The sequence below is a fragment of the Carcharodon carcharias genome, chromosome 15 (assembly GCF_017639515.1).
Source record: "Carcharodon carcharias isolate sCarCar2 chromosome 15, sCarCar2.pri, whole genome shotgun sequence".
NCBI lineage: Eukaryota > Metazoa > Chordata > Chondrichthyes > Lamniformes > Lamnidae > Carcharodon > Carcharodon carcharias.
In genome coordinates this window covers 118,216,190-118,235,687 of record NC_054481.1, presented here as the reverse complement: position 1 = coordinate 118,235,687, position 19,498 = coordinate 118,216,190, and the positions used below count along the sequence as shown (strand labels likewise).

Here is a 19,498-nt window from a genome sequence, read left to right as displayed (position 1 = left end):
TTGACCTAGTTGAAACCAGATTTTTAAAAAAAGAGCCATTCAAGGCCAGATCTGAGTGGTACAGTACAGGCAGGCTGAAGAAGACAGAGGCTGGATCCAGGCGCTGGTGGAAATAGGCAAATACATAGTCACTGCAGCTGTTTCTGTTGCGTGAAGTTAGCATTGGTGGATCGGCACCATCCAAACTCTCGAGCAGAGTTGAGGAAGTTCTATAGATGTGTGTGCCATTTTGGTAAAGACTGTGCCTATAGTTGGGTGCTGCATTCAACTGAGGATCAGGTTAAATCCTCAAAGCAAAGGAACTGGAATTCTACCAAATAAAGTTCAGAACTTTGAAGGACTTTGTGGTTGAAATTAGTGCCATATATGCTGAGTGGACTGCTGAGTAAATCTGAGAGATCTGTCTTTGTTATATCTGCTACCTGTTGTGTAACTTATGGTTTATATTGTCTGCAATTTGCCTGTTAACTCATGTTAATTTATTTTGATTTTGGTTTGATTGTTAAAGTAAAAGTTATTAAAAGTGAAATTTTGTCCATTAGTTGTCTTGTTGAGGTGGTTGGTTCTCTTAATTTGTTGGTCTCCATGGGGATCATAACAGTTCGCATTCAGAATGGCCAATTGGGTGAGGTGCTGAGGGTTAATATTTTCAGTGGAACCATATTCCAGCAAGTGTGCCACATTAAAGATATGAGGGAAGAGGAAATAAATTTATATGTAATAAATTCAATTAGATTTTGCTTGAATCTTATTCAGTGGGAGCATGGTCACATATCATTAAGGGCTGATTCTGTGACCAATTTTGCAGTCAAGTAAGCCTCTGAGCTAAAGCCTTACTGAATTAACTCTCAAATAATCCATCTTGAAGCACATCACCAAACACATCTTTCCCCTTCTGTTCAGCATTCTGCAGGAACCATTCCCTTCTCAACATCCTGGTACACTCTTCCATTACCTCCAGCACCTGCTCCCCTTCCCACAGCATCATCCCGTTCAAATGCAGGAGATGCAACATCTATTCTTTTTACATCCTTTTTTCCCACCTCCAGTGACCCAAATACTCTTGTCAGGTGTATGCAATTTACTTCTACTTTTTTCAATTTAGTATACTGTATTCAATTCTCATGGTAAGGTGCCCTGTACATTGGGTTGTTGCTTTGCGGAGCACCTCTGTTCATTTCTCAAGCTCGTTAACACTGTTTCTATCTGCAATTGCAGCCTGACCTGCTGAGTATTTCCAGTTTCTATTTCAATAATACAGAATAATAGATGCGTTATGAAGTGGAACCCTAATATTCTGAATCTGTGCCCAGAGAACCCAATGTGAAATCTTACCCCTTTGCATGGAATTTCTTCCCAGCTATTGTTTGCATCATTTACCTTCCAAACATTTTTCCCTATTGTAATAATGTTGCTACCAATACTGATGTACCTATAACTGGCAGTGAACTGTGCAAAGTATGAAATGCAGGAGGATTGCCCAACTTTATTTATCTTAGTTCCTTTGTAGAATGTGTCCACTTTAGTAGGTGACCGTTGGAGTGGAATGCTTTGATATAAACAAGCTACACCCCAGTGGAGATTGGTTGATTAGTGTCATCTGATAGCATTAGGTTGCATGTATTGGTACACCAGCAATCTGCTAGACGAGTAAGGCAGAGCTAGGCACAGAGAAATGCATGGGAAATTATTTAATCCCATTGATTTTAGATCCACTGTTATCTCTTTGCAGAAACTGAGTCCATCCTGAGTCTTGCTTTGCTGAACTTCTGGAAATAAATGAAAGAAGGAACAACTTGAATTTATATAGCTCTTTTCACAACCGCCAGGCATCTCAAAGTGCTTATAGCCATTGAAGTACTTTTGAAGTGTAGTCACTCTTGTAATGTAGGAAATGTTTAAACTATCAATATTTGCAAATTATGTCCCCTCTAAGGTGAACAGAGCATCAGTATTTTCCCATATAAATTTCCAAACCATCTCCATTTCAGAGGAGCGTGCAAGAGGACAACCCTGGGACAGGCAGTCAGCAACACCTAGAGGAGAGTGCAAGAGGAAGACCCTGGGACAGACACAGACCAGATCCTCTGGCTGCTGCTGACTATCTAGAGGATCTCACATCTAGTCTATATTCAAGTAGGAGTAAGGGTAAAATAAAAGCTAATGTTAAGATAAGTATGGGGAGCTCAGCCCCATGATTTGCACATCTTGCACTATGTGGGAAATCCTAGATGCTCCTGGCAGTTTGAATGACCATGTGTGCAGGAGGTGCCTCAGACTGGAGCAACTCAAGCTCTGGGTTTTGGAGCTAGAGCGGCAGCTGGGGGCATTACGTTGCATTCACGCGGCTAGGAGTTTCGTGGAAAGTGTGTTTCAGGACACGGTCACCCCGAAGCTTAAGAAAGTGCAAGCAGAGAGGGAATGGGTCACCGCCAGACAAAAGAGGAGGACCAGGCAGGTAGTGAGGTAATTCCTTGAGCGCATCTCACTCGCAAACCATTTTTCAGCCTTGGAAAATGGTGAGAGTGACTGTTCCTCTGTGGAGGCCAACCAGAGCCATGGCCATGGCACTGTGGATGGTCCAACTGCTCGGGAAGTGGGGAGGAAGATATGTGGAAGGGCAATAGTGATAGGGGATTCATTAGTAAGGGGAGTAGTCAGGCGCTTCTGTGGCTGTAGACGATTCCAGGACGGCATGTTGCTTCCTGGGTGCCATGGTCAAGGATGTCATGGAATGGCTGCAGGGCATTCTGAAGGGGGAGGTTAATAGTCAGAGATCATGCCCATATTGGGACCAATGACCTAGGATGAAAAAGAAACGAAGTCCTGCAAGCAGATTTTAGGGAGTTAGGTAGTAATCTCTGGATTACCCCCATGTGCCATGCAGTAGTGAACAGAAGGATAGAGCAGATGAATGCGTGGCTGGAGAGATGGTGCAGGACTGGACCGGTGTGGGGGGGCCTTATATTCCTGGGGCATTGGGACCGTTTCTGGGGGAGGTGGGACTTGTACAAGTTGGATGGGCTACATCTGAACAGGCACGGGACCAACATCCTCATGTGGAGGTTTGCTAATGCTGTTGGGACAGATTTAAATTAAATTGGCAGGGGGATGGGATCCTGAAAAGTAGTTCAGAGAGGAGAGAAGCTGAGATGGAATGAAAAGTTAAAATGTTAGTGAGTCTGGAAGGCAGAGGAGACATAGGCTAGATAAGAAAGAAGTGAGTTTGGCGAGGCTAAATGGAATATATTTTAATGCAAGAAGCCTGAGGAATAAGACAGGCGAACTGAGGGCACAGATAGGCACGTGGGAGTATGATATCATAGCTATGACCGAGACTTGGCTAAAAGGGCAGGATTGGCAATGTAACATCCCTGGTTAAGGGTATTCAGATGAGATGAGAAGAGGAGGAGGAGTCACAATATTGATCAAGGAATCAATTATAGCAGTGAGAAGGGATGATATCTTGGATGGATCATCAAATGAGGCCATATGGGTAGAAGTAAAAATGCAAAAGGGGCAAACACGCTGTTGGGTGTGTACTGTAGGCCCCCAAACAGTCGGGGAGAGATAGAGGATCAAATATGTGATCAAATTTCAGAGAAGTGTAAGAATAGTAAGGCAGTAACAGTAGGGGTTTTTAACAACCCAAATATTAACTGGGATAGTTTTAGTGTGTAAGGTAGGGAGGAGGCAAAATTCTTAAGTTGCATCCAGGAGAACTTTTTTAGCCAGTACGTAGCCTAACAAGGGAGGGGGCACTTCTGAACCTAATATACGGAAATGAGCCCAGCCTGATGGAAGGCATATCAGTAGGGAAGCATTTTGGAGATAGTGACATCTAGATATCTAGTAATAGACAGTTAGATTTATGATAGTTATGGAAAAGGATAAGGTTGGGCCGGGAATAAAAGTTTTAAACTGGGAAAAGGCTAATTTTACTAAGATAAGATACGATTTGGCCCAAGTGGACTGGGAACAGCTCCTTGCAGATAAAACTGTTTCAGAGCAGTGGGAGGCATTCAAGGAGGAAATAGCTAGAGTACAGGGCAAATATGCTCCCTTAAAGGCAAAGTGGGGGACTAAGTCCGGAGAACCCTGGATGTTGAGCGACATAAAGATTAGGATTAAGACAAAAAGAGAAGCTTATGGCAGATACCGAGGGCTCAATATACAGAAGAGTCCCTAGAGGAGTATAAAAAGTGCAGCGGGGTATTTAAGAAGGAAATTAGGAAAGCTAAGAGAGTGCATAAGAAAGCATTGGTGGGTAGAATAAAAAAAAATCCAAAGAGGTTTTTTAAATATATGAAGAGCAAGAGATTAAGTAGGGAACGAGTAGCCAATGAGGGACCATAGAGGTAATCTGTGTGTGGACTCAGAAGACATGGGTACAGTCCTCAATGAATACTTTGCGTCGGTCTTCAAAATGGAAAAAGACGGCACAGGTATAGACATCAGGGTAAAGGACTGTGAAATATTAGAGGAAGTTAACGTAGATGGAGAGGAGGTACTAGCAGGTTTAGTGGCCTTAAAAGTGCATAAATCCGCAGGCCCGGATGAGATGTATCCCAGGCTGTTGAGGGAGGCAAGGGGAGAGAAATCAGGGGCCCTTGCAGTAATTTTCAAATCCTGTCTGGCCACAGGTGAGGTGCCAGAGGACTGGATGACTGCTAACGTTATCCCATTATTAAAAAAGGGAGGAAGGGATAGACCAGGAAATTACAGACCACAGTCTAACCTCAATGGTGTGGAAGATACCAGAAAAAATTCTGAGGGACAGAATATATCTGCACTTGGAGAGCCACGGATTAATCACGGATAGTCAGCATGGATTTGTTAAGGGAAGGACATGTTTGACAAATTTGATCGAATTTTTTGAGGAGGTAACCAGGAGTGTTGATGAGGGCTACATGGACTATAGCAAGGCTTTTGATAAGGTCCCTCATGGCAGACTGGTCAAGAAAGTAAGAGCCCATGCGATCCAAGGTTAGGTGGCACATTGGATCCAAAACTGGCTGAGAGGATGATGGTAGCGGGATGTTTCTGTGACTTTAAGTCTATTTCCAGTGGGGTTCTACAGGGCTTGGTGCTGGGGCCTTTGCTGTTTGTGGTGTATATAAATGATTTGTACATAACTGTAGGGGATATGATCAAGAAGCTTGTGGTTGACACGAAAATTGGTAGGGTGATAAATGTTGAGGATAGCTGTAAACTGCGGGAGGATATCAATGGACTTGTCAGGTGGGCAGAGCAGTGGCAAATAGAATTCAACCCGGAAAAGTATGAGATAATGCACTTGCGGGGAGGGCTAACAGGGAAAGGGATTATACATAAATGGTAGGACCCTGGAAAGTAATGAAGATCAGAGGAACCTTGGTGTGCATATCGACATATCCCAAAAGGTAGATAAGGTGGTTAAGAAGGCATATGAGATATTGTAAAGAGCAGGGAGGTTATATTGCAACCGTATAAAACACTGGTTTTGCCACAACTGGAGTACTGCATGCAGTTCTGGTCACCACTTTATAGGAAGGATGTGATTGCACTGGAGAGGGTGCAGAGGAGATTTACAGGGATGTAGCCTGGGCTGGAGGGTCTGAGCTGTGAGGAAAGATTGGATAGGCTAGGGTTGTTTTCCTTGGAGCAGAGAAGGTTAAGAGGGGACCTGCTAAAGGTGTATAAGATTGAAGGGCATATATGGGGTGGATAGGAAGGCACTTTTTCTGTCAGTAGAGGGGTCAATAATAGATTTAAGGTAAGAGGTAGAAGGCTGAGAGGGGGGCATAGGAGAATCTTTTTCACCTAGAGGGTGATGGAAGTCTGGAACTCACTGCCTGAAAAGGTGGTTGAGTCAGAAATTCTCGTAACATTTAAGTATTCACTTGCGTTGCCATAGCCTCCAGGATTATGGGCCAAACGCTGGAAAATGGAATTGGTGGAGTCAGATCTTTGTTGAGCGGTGTGGACACGATGGGCCGAATGGCAGCCTCCTGTGTTGTAAACGTCTGAGAGTCTATAATGTGTTGGGAAATCAAACATGCGTCATTAAATATAATGGGAACTGAACCACTACCAGCCTATCAACATCTGGTGCTAGGATCACTGGTATTTTTAACATACTCTGAGAAAAATTTAATTTTAAACTGGAAAACTCAGTTTCAATCTTATTTTAAGGTTTGGCCTCTGCGGTCCATGTTAGACCTCCTTTGTTTTAATTAAATCAGAATTCCAGGAATCCAGATTCCACGAGTAAACTTTCAGCATGTGACCCATGGAAATTGAGTCAATAAATCCACTCCTATGATGAAATATTTGGAAGTGTCAGTGGCAGACTAGCCTACCAATTTAAAATGATGCCAAAACAAAAGCAATTTAGGAGCTGTATTTCTATAAATCCTGTAGCCATGCACTAGTTTAGATAGCTGTCACCTAGCTGTCTCTTCTTAAGGTGAAAAGTCAGATGAGATTACTAAGTGTTATGTAGCTATCAAGTGGTAACCGTCTGAGCACAACTTGGGTGACTCGGAAGCTGTGTAGTAATAACAGAGTTTAAGTGCCCTATTTTTCTAAACCTAAACCATCAGCAACACAGTTTAAAAAAAGTATATATTAATAGGATATTTCTAAACACATGAATATTAAATCATATCAATAATCCTTCAACAGATTTGCCCCAGAATGTGCATTCTTGTGCTACATAATGATTGTGAATATTAAAGCAACCGCAATGTGCATTTTTTAATTCAGTGTTTCTGCCATTCACAAACATATGTCATTTGTAAGGTGTCTATTGGTAATCCTTCCCAACTCTATCTGTATGGATATTGACTTATTGAGAAGCATTGTTAGATTTTGGCAGCTTTGCTGAAATGTAATATGGTATCAATTGTCACCTTAAGCAGATGATGTGTTTGTAATCCGCTACTAATGCTAATTTTATTTACTGTTTTGAGCTTCTCCCTTCCACTGTTCCCCACTCGATCTGCTCCATTGCTCAGAAATGAGTGACGTGATTAGGTGTAGAAATGAAACTGTCATATTTGGAGTCCCACAGCCTCTATCTATATTTACTGTCTCTGCAACACTCGCAGATTTGTGCATAAAACAGTTGCATGCACTTGTGGCTGACTTTGGGAAGAATAAAACATGGGGTTCTGCCTTAAATTCCAATTAGTCGACCATATCATAACTACATTGCAACATATATTTAATTTACATAGTAATGTAAACATGCATTGTATGATGGCCCTAAAATCCTGTCATAAATTTATGACGTACATATATAGGGGGGAGATGCTGAGCAGTAATCCATTTTTCCCAATGGGTAGAAAGAAGAAATTGAAAGGTGGATAATCCACGTGCATTCAGACACCCATTAGGTTGTGGGGGTAGTGGGAAAATTGGCGGAAGCTGGCAATGTCATTTGCCTTCCCTTTCAACTGGGGAATGTGGGGAGACATGAGAAAGAGGGATAGAAAATAAATCCTTGCCCTACTACAGAAACCTCTGCTACGTTGCACATCTATATATTACAACACAAAGAATGGAACATTTCCTAAACTTTGTCATCTCTATAGTCAGTTAACAAAACCAGAACAGATTAAACATTTCTAAATTCATGCCTATTAGTGTTAAATATGTGCTCATAACTTGAAATCAGGAGGTTAAAGGTCGTTTTCTGCAATCCTAGATTTTGAATACCTGCTCAGTTCTGTCCCCATTAACAACTTATTTCTGCAGAGTTGGGTGGCAGTAATGTGTTATGTGGTCATATCCACAAATTAGACATTTCAGCAACAGATGGAGAGCATTATGTAGAGCCAGTGTGCTTTAGGGAAGTATTGGGATTGAAACCAAGTAGAAGAGACGTTAAATAAATAGTAGGATTATTCTTATAGGGTGGCTGTATGTGACAGACACTATTTAGGAACAAGTTTTTAAAAACACCCATTATGAGGCAGAGCAATCACTGCTTTGTTGAAACAACATGCACCTAAAGATTAGGACATTTCTGGACTAATACAGGGTATATAGACAACTATTGTTTAGCAGAGTCAATTTTATTGCTGCTTGTTGCTATTAGTGGAACGTAAGCCAATAGTAGAGCAGCTGCATCAATATGTAAACAGGTATAACATTCTGGAGAAGTAACACATCACAAAAAGAAATAGCCTTTCAACCATTCTCATAGATCCAGCTATTAGATATGTGTAATGACTCGACAGAGTGGACAGGTTTCAACAAGAAACGGATAAACTTAATTGCAGTGAGCTTGTCAGGTGCTACATGCTTGATCAAGACTCGCGTCAGGAAACCACCCTCCCCCTACCCCAGATAGCCCACACTTGGGCTCATCGGTTGGAGCCTCCCAGAACATTACGTGACTCCTGATAGACAGCAGGAGAGGCTATACCTTCAGTTACTACATTTCCTCCCCTTTTAGTTTTTTTTACAATTTCTATTCATAGGGAAACATGTTGGGTATCCAACAACACATACACATATACAACTTCAGTTTGATTAAAGGTCAAGTCTGAGTTGCTCTCCTTATACGGCTAGAGCGCCATAGCTCTACCACTTGAGGTTCCTCAACAGGATCGCCATGATTTGGAACCACAGCGCGAGAAAGTGGCAATTCTGGGTTTGGCAACCCTACAGAGACACTGGGCATATCTATTCTAAGTTGACCTGTCACCTCAGGAATTGACGATTCAACATTAATTACAGGCAGAATAGTTGGTTGTTGGAATGTCTCTCTAGCGCGAATATGATCTATGTGCTTATGAACAATTCTATCTTCCACTTGTACTTGGAAAGATAATTGTCTCTGAGACAATAGTTTCAGGAACCAAACAAGGTCCACTTCCAAAATTTTGCTCAAATACTGTGTCACCTACATCGTGCAAGCTTTGCTTTGTATATCATAGTCCAATTTTTGATTATTCTGATTCCGCTCTACCTTCCCCTCTAAATTTGGAAACACCAGGCTTAGCCATGTACAAAGGGCCATTTCATTAATAATTCAGAAGGTGTTGAACTCTTAATCGAATGTGGAGTTGTACAATAACTGAGAAGAGAGCGGGAAAGTCAAGATTCTAGAGTATCTTCTGACCTTTTCATACCAGACTTGAAAATTTGTACAGTTTTCTTGGCCAAACCATTGATGAAGGATGATAAGGAGCTGTTTTGTCTGATTTCATTCAGATTCATGAATTTCTGAAACACTGTTCTGGTAAAGGCTGTACCGTTAATCAAAAACTATGATTTCAGGTAGGCCATGTATGCTAAAACAGTGACGCAGTTTCTCGATAGTTGCACTCAATGTTGGCAATTTAACTTCTTATGTACAGCCATCCGTTTAGAACGTGCGTCCACAATCAATAAAAACATGGTACCTAAGAATTGTCCTATGTAATCAAAGAACAAAGAAAAGTACAGCACAGGAACAGGCCCTTCGGCCCTCCAAGCCTGCACCAATCATATTGCCCGTCAACTAAAACATTTTGCATTTCTGGGGTCCATATCCCTCTATTCCCATCCTATTCATGTATTTGTCAAGCTGCCTCTTAAACACCACTATTGTACCTGCTTCCACCACCTCCTCTGGCAGCGAATTCCAGACACTCACTACCCTCTGCGTAAAAAACTTGCCCCGCACATCACCTCTATAGTTTTCTCCTCTCACCTTAAATCTATGTCCCCAAGTAATTGACTCTTCCACCCTGGGAAAAAGCTTCTGACTATCTACTCTGGCCATGCCACTCATAATTTTGTAAACTTCTATCAAGTTGCCCCTCAATCTCTGTCGCTCTAGTGAGAACAATCCGAGTTTCTCCAACCTCTCCTCATAGCTAATAACCTCCAGACCAGGCAGCGTCCTAGTAAACCTCCTCTGCACCCTCTCCAATGCCTCCATATCCTTCTGGTAATGTGGCGACCAGAATTGCACGCAATATTCCAAGTGTGGCCTAACCAAGGTTCTATACAGCTGCAGCATGACTTCCCAGCTTTTATACTCAATACCCCTGCCAATGAAGGCAAGCGTGCCATATGCCTTCCTGACTACCTTATCCACCAGCGTTGCCACTTTCAGTGACCTGTGGACCTGTACACCCAGATCCCTCTGCCCGTCGATGCACTTAAGGGTTCTGCCATTTACTGTGTAATTCCTGCCTGTATTAGACCTTCCAAAATGCATTACCTCGCATTTGTGTGGATTAAACTCCATCTGCCATTTCTCCGCCCAAGTCTCCAACCGATCTATATCCCGTTGTATCCTTTGACAATCCTCTTCACTATCTGCAACTCCTCCAACCTTGGTGTAATCAATATGTAGCCTAACCCAGGATCGACCAGGCCATTCCCACGTATGCAGGGGAGCTGAAACAGGCAATTCCTGTTGTTGCTGACAATGGAGACGGTACTTGACCATGCTTTCAATGTGACTGTCAATGCCCGACTACCAGACGTAGCTTTGTGCAAGCATTTTCATCTTTGATATATCTGGAAGCGCACTGTGGAACTGTCAAGAGTGGTTCTCTACCTAATGATGGGTTGTCGACGCTTGATCTCCACAACAAAATTCCATCTTGACAACTTATCTCTGTTTCTGGCAATGGAATGGTCTCAAAACTCCAGATACAGGCGAATTTGACCTTCCTTGCGATTGGATATCTATTCTTCCAATTTCCAATTTGATTCATGCACAGGGGCGAAGAATCCAAGAAATTCAGTTATAGCACAACTTCTTGTGGAACAAGAGCATGTACAATGCTATCTGGTAACGGAAGAGGACTGAGTGCAGCCACATTTGTAATGTGTAAACCAGGACAGTATATAAAAGTATACTTGTATGTAGATAATATCAGAGCCTAACATTTTATTCTTGCTAATGCTATTGGCGGAATGGCCTTATCCTCACTGAATAAACCCAGTAATGGTTTATGGTCTGACACAATGGTGAAATGTTGTCCATGTAGGTACTGGTAGAATTTCTTCACTCCGAATACCACTGATAAACCTTCCTTTTTTAGCTGGGAAAATAACCCTTCACAGCTGTGGAGAGGGTTCTCGAGATATAACCAATGGACCTTTCTGATCCATTTTTCATTTTATGTGAATACACAGCTCCAACACCATAAAGAGAGGCATCAATGGGTCGTAGTGTACCAATAAACATGACAAATGCAACAGTTTCTTCACTTTCACAAAGGCTTTTTCCTGTTGTGAATTCCACGATCAACAGCAATTCTTTTTTAACAACAAGTGTAATGGTGCCAACACAGTTGATAAGTTAGTCAAGAAATGGCTATAGTAGTTGATCATACCCAAGAAGAACTTGTTCGGTTACACTGGACAGTGAGGGTGCATCTTTTCTTGCCTGAACTTTCTCTTCTACTGGAAGCAAATCCATGGTGTCCACCGTGTGACCCAGGTGAGTAACCTCTGATGCTTGAAATGTGCATTTTTCCTTTAACCGTACAGCAGCTTCCATGAACCTTCTTAGCACCTCCTCCGGCTGGCCAAGTGTTAGATCTCGATTGACCCTGTGATGGTATACTACCACTTAGAAGTCCTTGCAAAAGATGCTCCATTGTTCTCTGGAAGTTAGCTCATGCAGATGATACTTCAAAGGGTAGGTGAGTGTACACATAAAGATCCTTGTGTGTGTTAATAGTCACGTATTCTCTCGATGTGCTATCCAGTTCTAATTGTTGGTAGACATGGCTCATATCCAATTTTGAATAGAACTTGCTTCCAGCCAGCTGTGCATAAGTAGTCTATCCTTGGAATGGGGAACTTGTCCAGTTTTGCTGCCTTATCTACGGTCATTTTGTAGTCCCCATAAATGTGTATGGTTTGGTCAGGCTTAACCACTGGAACTATGGGTGCTGCCCATTCCAAGAACTGGACAGGTTGGATGATGCCCAGCTTTTCTAACCGGCAGTTATGCATCCACCTTCTCCTTCAACACAGAAGGCACAGGTCTGGCCTTAAAGAAAAGGGGTGTCGGGAGTACCAACAAGAAGCAATATATAAAACAAAAACAGAATTACCTGGAAAAACTCAGCAGGTCTGGCAGCATCGGCAGAGAAGAAAAGAGTTGACGTTTCGAGTCCTCATGACCCTTCGACAGAACTAGGCGAATCCCAGGAAGGGGTGAAATATAAGCTGGTTTAAGGTGGTGGAGGCGGTGGGGTTGGGTGGGGGGAGAGAAGTGGAGGGGGGTGGTGTGGTTGTAGGCAAAAACAGTGATAGAAGCAGATCATCAAAAGATGTCACAGAACAAAAGAACACATAGGTGTCGAAGTTGTTGATATTATCTAAACGAAGGTGCTAATTAAGAATGGATGGATGGTAGGGCACTCAAGGTATAGCTCTAGTGGGGGTGGGGGGAGCATAAAAGTTTTAAAAATATTTTAAAATAATGGAAATAGGTGGGAAAAAGAAAAATCTATATAATTTATTGGAAAAGAACAAAAGGAAGGGGGAAGAAACAGAAAGGGGGTGGGGATGGAGGGGGGAGGTCAAGACCTAAAGTTGTTGAATTCAATATTCAGTCCGGAAGGCTGTGAAGTGCCTAGTCAGAAGATGAGGTGTTGTTCCTCCAGTTTGCGTTGGGCTTCACTGAAACAATGCAGCAAGCCAAGGACAGACATGTGGGCAAGAGAGCAGGGTGGAGTGTTAAAATGGCAAGCGACAGGGAGGTTTGGGTCATTCTTGCGATATATGGTAGTTGTGATTAGCACAAGGAGACAATATGTGAAATTATACTGCTACTCTTGCATCATTGAAAGACTGTTTTTAAATGTGCATATCACTTCAAAACTAATCAAGGAAAGTAGAATTGAAGGATGTAAACTTAAATTAGTGAAAGTAACTCAAAATTGAGAGCAAAGATTGGCAGTTCATCATTCCTATGCCATCTATCAGTTTTCCTTAGGGGAAGGAATTTAAGCATTCCTTAAAATATCTCTGAGGAATTAAAATCGAGCAGTATTAAGGATGTGTGTAGCTGGTAATTCTGCTTAACAGATATGGGACCAGGTCTTTTTTAAAGGTAGCAATTGATCCCAATTCAATAATTTCTCTGGGACTTTGACCTACCCACTATCCCATTGGGTGTAGTATTTTTTCTAACCTCTACTTTGCTCAAAGTTTATGGGTTTGTGTTTTGTTTTGACTTGCCTTGATTTTGCACTTCTGATTTGATTTTTATGTTTCTGTTAATCTCCCTGGATTGCTTAGTTTTAACTGGAGAGATTTCATTGAATTTCAGTGGGGCTGAACTTTGTAGGATTCCGCACCGCCCCTGCAGTTGACTAGGCCTTTATCATGTGGGTGTTTATTTACTGTTGCATGTTCCAATATGTACTGCCCTATGTTTTCGTAAATCAATTTGATCTGCCTTATCTCAGAAGTGGTTCAAGTTTCCCTGAATATCATTGACCTGTCTTTGAATTGTATAGCTTTGTCTCATCTGCTAATGTAATATGTCACTATATAGACATCCTGTTCCAGATCACACTCAAATATTGTAAATAATAGGATCCTAGAACTAGTTTGTTCATCTAGTTACTTTCTAGCACAGAATTTTTCATTCCTCAGAGATCCTGTCTTGTGTTGGCAAGCAAAATCATTTTGTTGCGTTCTTGGGATGTGTGCATCCCTGGCAAGGCCAGCACTTATTGCCCTTGAGAAGGTGGTGGTGAGTCACCTTGAGCCACTGCAGTCCATGTGGTGTAGGTACATCCACAGTGCAGTTAGTAAGGGGGTTCTTGGATTTTGACCCAGAATGGTGATATAATGCCAAGTAAGGATGGTGAGTGACTTGGAGGAGAACATGCACGTACTAATGTTCCCATGCATCTACTACTAGGTGATAGAGGTAGTGAGTTTGGAAGGTTCTGTCAAAAAAGGTTTGGCGAGTTGCTGCAATGCATCTTTTAGCAACTCCCACTGTATCCCAGTCGTGTGTGCTGATCAATTGTGCTGCTTTGGCTTAGGTGCTGTTGGAGCTGTTCCAGCACACTTCTGACTTATGCCTTGTAGATGGTGGGCAGGCTTTAGGGTGTCAGGAGGTGATCTATTTAGCACAGAATTCCTAGCCTCTGACCTGTTCTAGTAGCCACAGAATAATGGCTTGTCCAGCTATGTTTCTGGTCAATGGTATTCCCTAGGATGTTGATGTTAGGGAATTCATTGATGACAACACCATTGAATGTCATGGGGAGATGATCATTGCCTGTCGATTTTTAAATTTCAAAGTGATATTGGGAGGAACTTCTTTGCTGAAAGTGGTGAATTTGTTGGAAATGTGACTTTCTTTGACAGTGGCAGGAGAGTTTGGGAAGAATTCTTGATTTTTTTGAGGCAAGGAAATATGTTAGTGTCATGACTGGAGTTAGGCAACTTATTCTACTCAGAGCACCCTTAAAATGGCATTCTTTCCTCAATCCCAGCACAATAATCCTTTAGTTTTTCAGAATTACTACTGAAATTTTCTAGTGATTTTAAAAAAGTACCTGTTGGATTCAACTGCCATCTCATTTTCCATTATTAATTCCCCAGACTCAATTTCTTTTAGACCAGTACTCACCTTGTTAACTCTTTTAAATATTGATAGAAACTCTCACCATCTGTCTTTATATTTCTAGCTCGCTTTCTCTCATACTCCTTACTAATCTTTTAGTCATTCTTTGCTGTTGTTTATTTTCTGCCCAATCTTCTGACCTGTCACCGATCTTTGACAATTATATGCTTTTTCTTTAAGTTAATTTAAGATAATGTCTTTTAACTTTTTTAGTTAACCATGGTTCTCCCTTTGGAATTTTTCTTAATCATTGGAATGTATCTATTCTTTGTATTCTGAAATATCTCCTTAAATGTCTGCCACTGCATCTCTATTGACCTATCTCTTAAATATAATTTGCCAGTTCACTTTAGCTAGCTCTATTTTCATGCCCTCATAAGTTCCCTTATTTAAGTTTAAAATACTAGTCTTGGACCCACTCTTCTCTCCCTCAAATGGAATGTTAAATGCAATCATATTATTATGATCGCTGCTACCTAGGGGCCCCTTCACTTTGAGTTCATTAATTAATCCTATTTCGTTGCACAATACCAGGTCTAGCATAATCTGTTCTCTGGTTGGTGCCAGAACGTGCTGTTCTAAGAAACTATCCTGAAAACATTCCGTGAATTCCTCATTTAGGCTACCTTTGCCCATCTAGTTTTTCCAGTCTGTACATAGATTGAAATCCCCCATGATTATCATTGTACCTTTCTGACAAGCTCCCATTATTTCTTCCACTATACCCGTCCTACTGTGTGATCACTTTTAGGGGGCATGTCCACCTGATTTTACCTTTGTAGATGATGGACAGGCTTTGGGGAGTTGGGAGGTGAGTTACTTTCCACAGAATTCCCAGCCTCTAACCTGTTCTTGTAGCCACGGCATTTATATGGCTAGTCCAGTTATGATTCTGATCAGTGGTATTCCCCAGGGTGTTGATGTTGTGGGGTTCAGCAATGGTAATGCCATTGACTGTCAAGGGGAGATGGTTAGATTCTCTCTGGTTGGAGATGGTCATTGCCTGCACTTGTGTGGCACAAATGTTCCTTGCTGCTTATCATCTCAAGCCTGAATGTTGTCCAGGTCTTGCTGCATATGGACATAGACTATTTCAAAATCTGAGGATTTGCAAATGGCACTGAACATTGTGCTGACACAAGTAAACATCCTCATCCTCATTCTGACCTTATGATGGATGGAAAGTCACCAATGAAGCAGCTGAAGATGGCTGGGCCTTGGACACCACCCTGAGGATCTTTCAGCAATGTCCTGGGACTAAGATGATTGGCCTCCCACAACCATCTTCCTTTATACTAGGTATGACTCCAACCAGTGGAGAGTTTTCCCCTGATTCCCATTGACTTCAATTTTGCCAGGATTCCTTTGATGCCACATTTGTTCCAATGCTGTCTTGATGTCATGGGCAGTCACTCTCACCTCACCTCTGGAGTTCAGCTCTTTTCTCCATCTTTGGACCAAAGCTGCAATGAGGTCAGGAGCCGAGTTGCCCTGGCAGATTCCAAACTGAGCATCAGTGAGCAGGCTGATAGCATTGTCATTGATTCCTTCCCTCACTTTGTTGATAATTGTGGTGAGTCTGATGGGGCAGTAATTGGCCAGATTGGGTTTGTTTTGCTTTTTGTGGACAGGACATAACTGGATAGTTTTCCATATTGTCAGGTATATGCCAGTGTTATAGCTGTACTGGTTCAGCACGTGGCTAGTTCTGGAACACAAGTCTTCATTACTATTGCTAGGGTGTTGTCAAGGCCCATTATTTTAGCAGAATCCAGTGCCTTCAGTCATTTTGTTATATCACGTGGAGTGAATCGCATTGGCCGGAGATTGGCATCTAAGATATTGGGGATCTCAGGAGGAAGCCGAGGTGAATCATCCACTCGGCACCTGGCTGAAGATAGTTGCAAATGCTTCAGCCTTGTTTTTTGCATTGACGTGCTAGGCTCCCCCATCATTGAGGTGATATTTGAGGAGCTTCCTCCTCCTCTTAGTTGTCTAATTGTCCACCAGCATTCATGACGGATGTGGCAGGATTACAGAGCTTTGATCTAAGCTGTTGGTTGTGGAATTCCTTAACTGTATCACGTGCTGCTTCTGCTGTTTGGCAGAAAAGTAGTCCTGTGTTGTAGCTTCATCAAATTGACACCTCATTTTTAGGTATGCCTACCTATACTGTTCATTGAACCAATGTTGATCCCTTGGCTTGATAATAATGATGTAGAGAGGGATATGCTGGGCCGTGAGGTTACAGATTGTGGTTGAATACAATTCTGCTGCTGATGATGGCCCACAGGCCCTCACGGATGCCCAATTTTGAGTTGCTAGCTCTGTTCTGAATCTATCCGATTTGACATGGTGTTGCCACACAATATGATTGAGGGTATGCTCAGAATGAAGACGGGACTTTGTCTTCACAAAGACTGTGCAGAGATCACTGCCACCTCTACCATTATGGGCAGATGCATCTGCTACAGATAGATTGGTGAGGACACCACACCACCTGTCACAGGCCCAGTCTGGCAGAAATGTCCTTCAGGATTTGGCCAACTCAGTCAGTAGTGGTGCTACTCTTGGTGATGGACATTGAAGCCCCTACCTGGAGTACATTTTGTGCCCTTTCCACCTTTGGTGCTTCCCCCAAGTGGTGTTCAACATGGAAGAGTACTGATTCATCAGCTGAGGGAATGCAGTAGATGGTAATCAGCAGGAAGTTTCCTTGCCCATGTCTAACTATGACACTTCATGGGCTCTGGAGTCAATGTTGAGGACTTCCAGAGCAAGTCCCTCATGACTGTATACCACCACCTCTGCTGGGGGTCTCCTGATATTAGGACAGGACATATCCAGGGATAGTGATGGCAGAGTCTGGGATATTGCTTGGAAGGTATGATTCTGTGAGTATACTTAATGTCAGACTGTTGCTTGACTAGTCTGTGGGACAGCTCTCCCAATTTTGGCACAAGTCCCCAGATGTTTAGTAAGGAGGACTTTACAGGCTCAACAGGGCAGGATATGCCGTTATGGTTTCTGATGCCAATTCAATGCCATCCGGTTTTATTCCTTTTTGACTTTCCTGTAGTGCTTTCGTGCAACTGAGTGGCTTGCTTTGGCCATCTCAGACGGCAGTTAAGAATCAACCACATTGCTGTGGGTCTGGAGTCACATGTAAGCCAGAACAGGAAAGGATGGCTGATTTCCTTCCAGAAAGGCATTAGTGAACCAGATGGGTTTTCATGACAATCAATGATAGTTCCTTAGTACTATTACTGAGAGAGCTTTCAATTCCATATTTTTATTAATCAATTAATTTGATTTTAATTTGTGGGATTTTGAATTTATTAATTAACATTTGAGCTTTGAACCCGAATTCCCAGGTCATTAGCCTTGACCTCTGGATTGCTATTCCAGTAACATTGCCGCCACTGCACCCTCTTCCCTATCTTAAATCGGAGACCTCTTATTCTGAAACTGTGCCTCCTGGTTTTAGATTGCCCCATGAGGGGAAACATCCTTTCAGCACCAGCTGACCTTTGACCAGTTTCCCATCTTGCTTGGCATTGTTGAATTAAGGTTAATCCCACAATCTCTTGCCCTCAACCCCATTTGTGGAGAACAGGCATGCTTGTCATAAGTGGATACAATCTGAAAAAACTAATATTAAAAATATGTGCTAATTCTGTTTTTCTTCTCTGCAGAAGGCCTACTGTGGACACTGCAGTGAAAGGATATGGGGTCTAGGCAGGCAGGGCTACAAGTGTATCAACTGCAAATTGTTGGTCCATAAGCGCTGTCACAAACTTGTTCCTCTGACCTGCCAAAGGCATATGGTAAGTAATGCATATCTCCATATGCTAGATTTGACATTATTTATTGTTTATGCCTTTTATTGTTCATTCTCTCCCCACCTTGGTATTGCTTAGAACTGCACTGTTTCAGTCAAAAGAGAAGGATGTTCTAACCTGCAGAGTTCTTCAGTTCTGAATGTGGACCATTCCATGACTGGTTAAACATAGTTTTTTTTTCTCTTTGGGTTTCAATTTCTCCCCATCTTTCCTCAGAGCAGTTAAGTGAATGTAGTTAGTATTATTATTTCTATGAATACGTACATTTAAAACATATCAATTCTGAGGAGGAAATGAAAGTTATGCAAGCCAGTAGGAACTTGTTTGCTTTAGTATTCTGACAATGAAGAATACTGTGATGACTCTGGGATAAATAGTAACGGCTTGTAATGCATCCTGTATGACTCAGTAACAGCTTGTAATGCGAGTCATAGAGACTAGAACGGTTCCAGGTTTAGTGCCCTCTTTATACTGAGCTAGTTGACACAATCGGAGCAATAATTGGTGTGCTACAGTTGACCTTAGCGCTCTTTGATTAAGGAGGAAAAAAACCTTGCATAGTTTCCACTCCTGATTACTATCCTTTGTGTGAAATGGATGTTGTCTTTTTATATTTTGGGACAATATTGTCTTATTATGTTAAGGCTGCGTGTGTCTGTGTATGTGTGGGTATGATTTAATTAAACTGGGCAGAGATTAATAACCTTTCTCCCTCTGTGGGGTGGGGGGGGGGGGGGTGGTGTGAAAACATGAAAAGGTTTAGGTTAATCATGGAAAAGAATCGAGAACAATCCAGAGCAAGGATAGTTAATTGGGGGAAAACCAACTTCAATGGGATGAGAATGCATTTGAGTCGTGATATTTATTTATTTATATACACATATATATTTATTTATATATTTATTTGTGTGGGTGTATATATATCACTTGACAGATGCATTCTCATTTTATTTATTTATATACGCATATTTATTTACATATTTCTTTGTGTATAAAGATTGTTTATATATATTTATTTATTTATTTATTTATATATATTCCTATTTTATTCCTATAAATATAT

The 19,498-nt window shown here is 41.9% G+C and overlaps 1 protein-coding gene across 5 annotated transcripts in view; it reads left to right on the top strand.

The window, feature by feature from the left end:
- Nucleotides 1-19,498, top strand: part of prkcz (protein kinase C, zeta) — a 612,152-nt gene that overhangs the window by 253,928 nt on the left and 338,726 nt on the right. For 4 of the 5 annotated variants that reach the window (XM_041206302.1, XM_041206299.1, XM_041206303.1 and 1 more), the window contains one exon: nt 18,289-18,420. In XM_041206302.1, coding sequence (XP_041062236.1) covers nt 18,289-18,420 — 132 coding nt within the window. The remainder of the gene's footprint in view (nt 1-18,288; nt 18,421-19,498) is intronic. The other variant, XM_041206300.1, reaches the window with a different exon arrangement.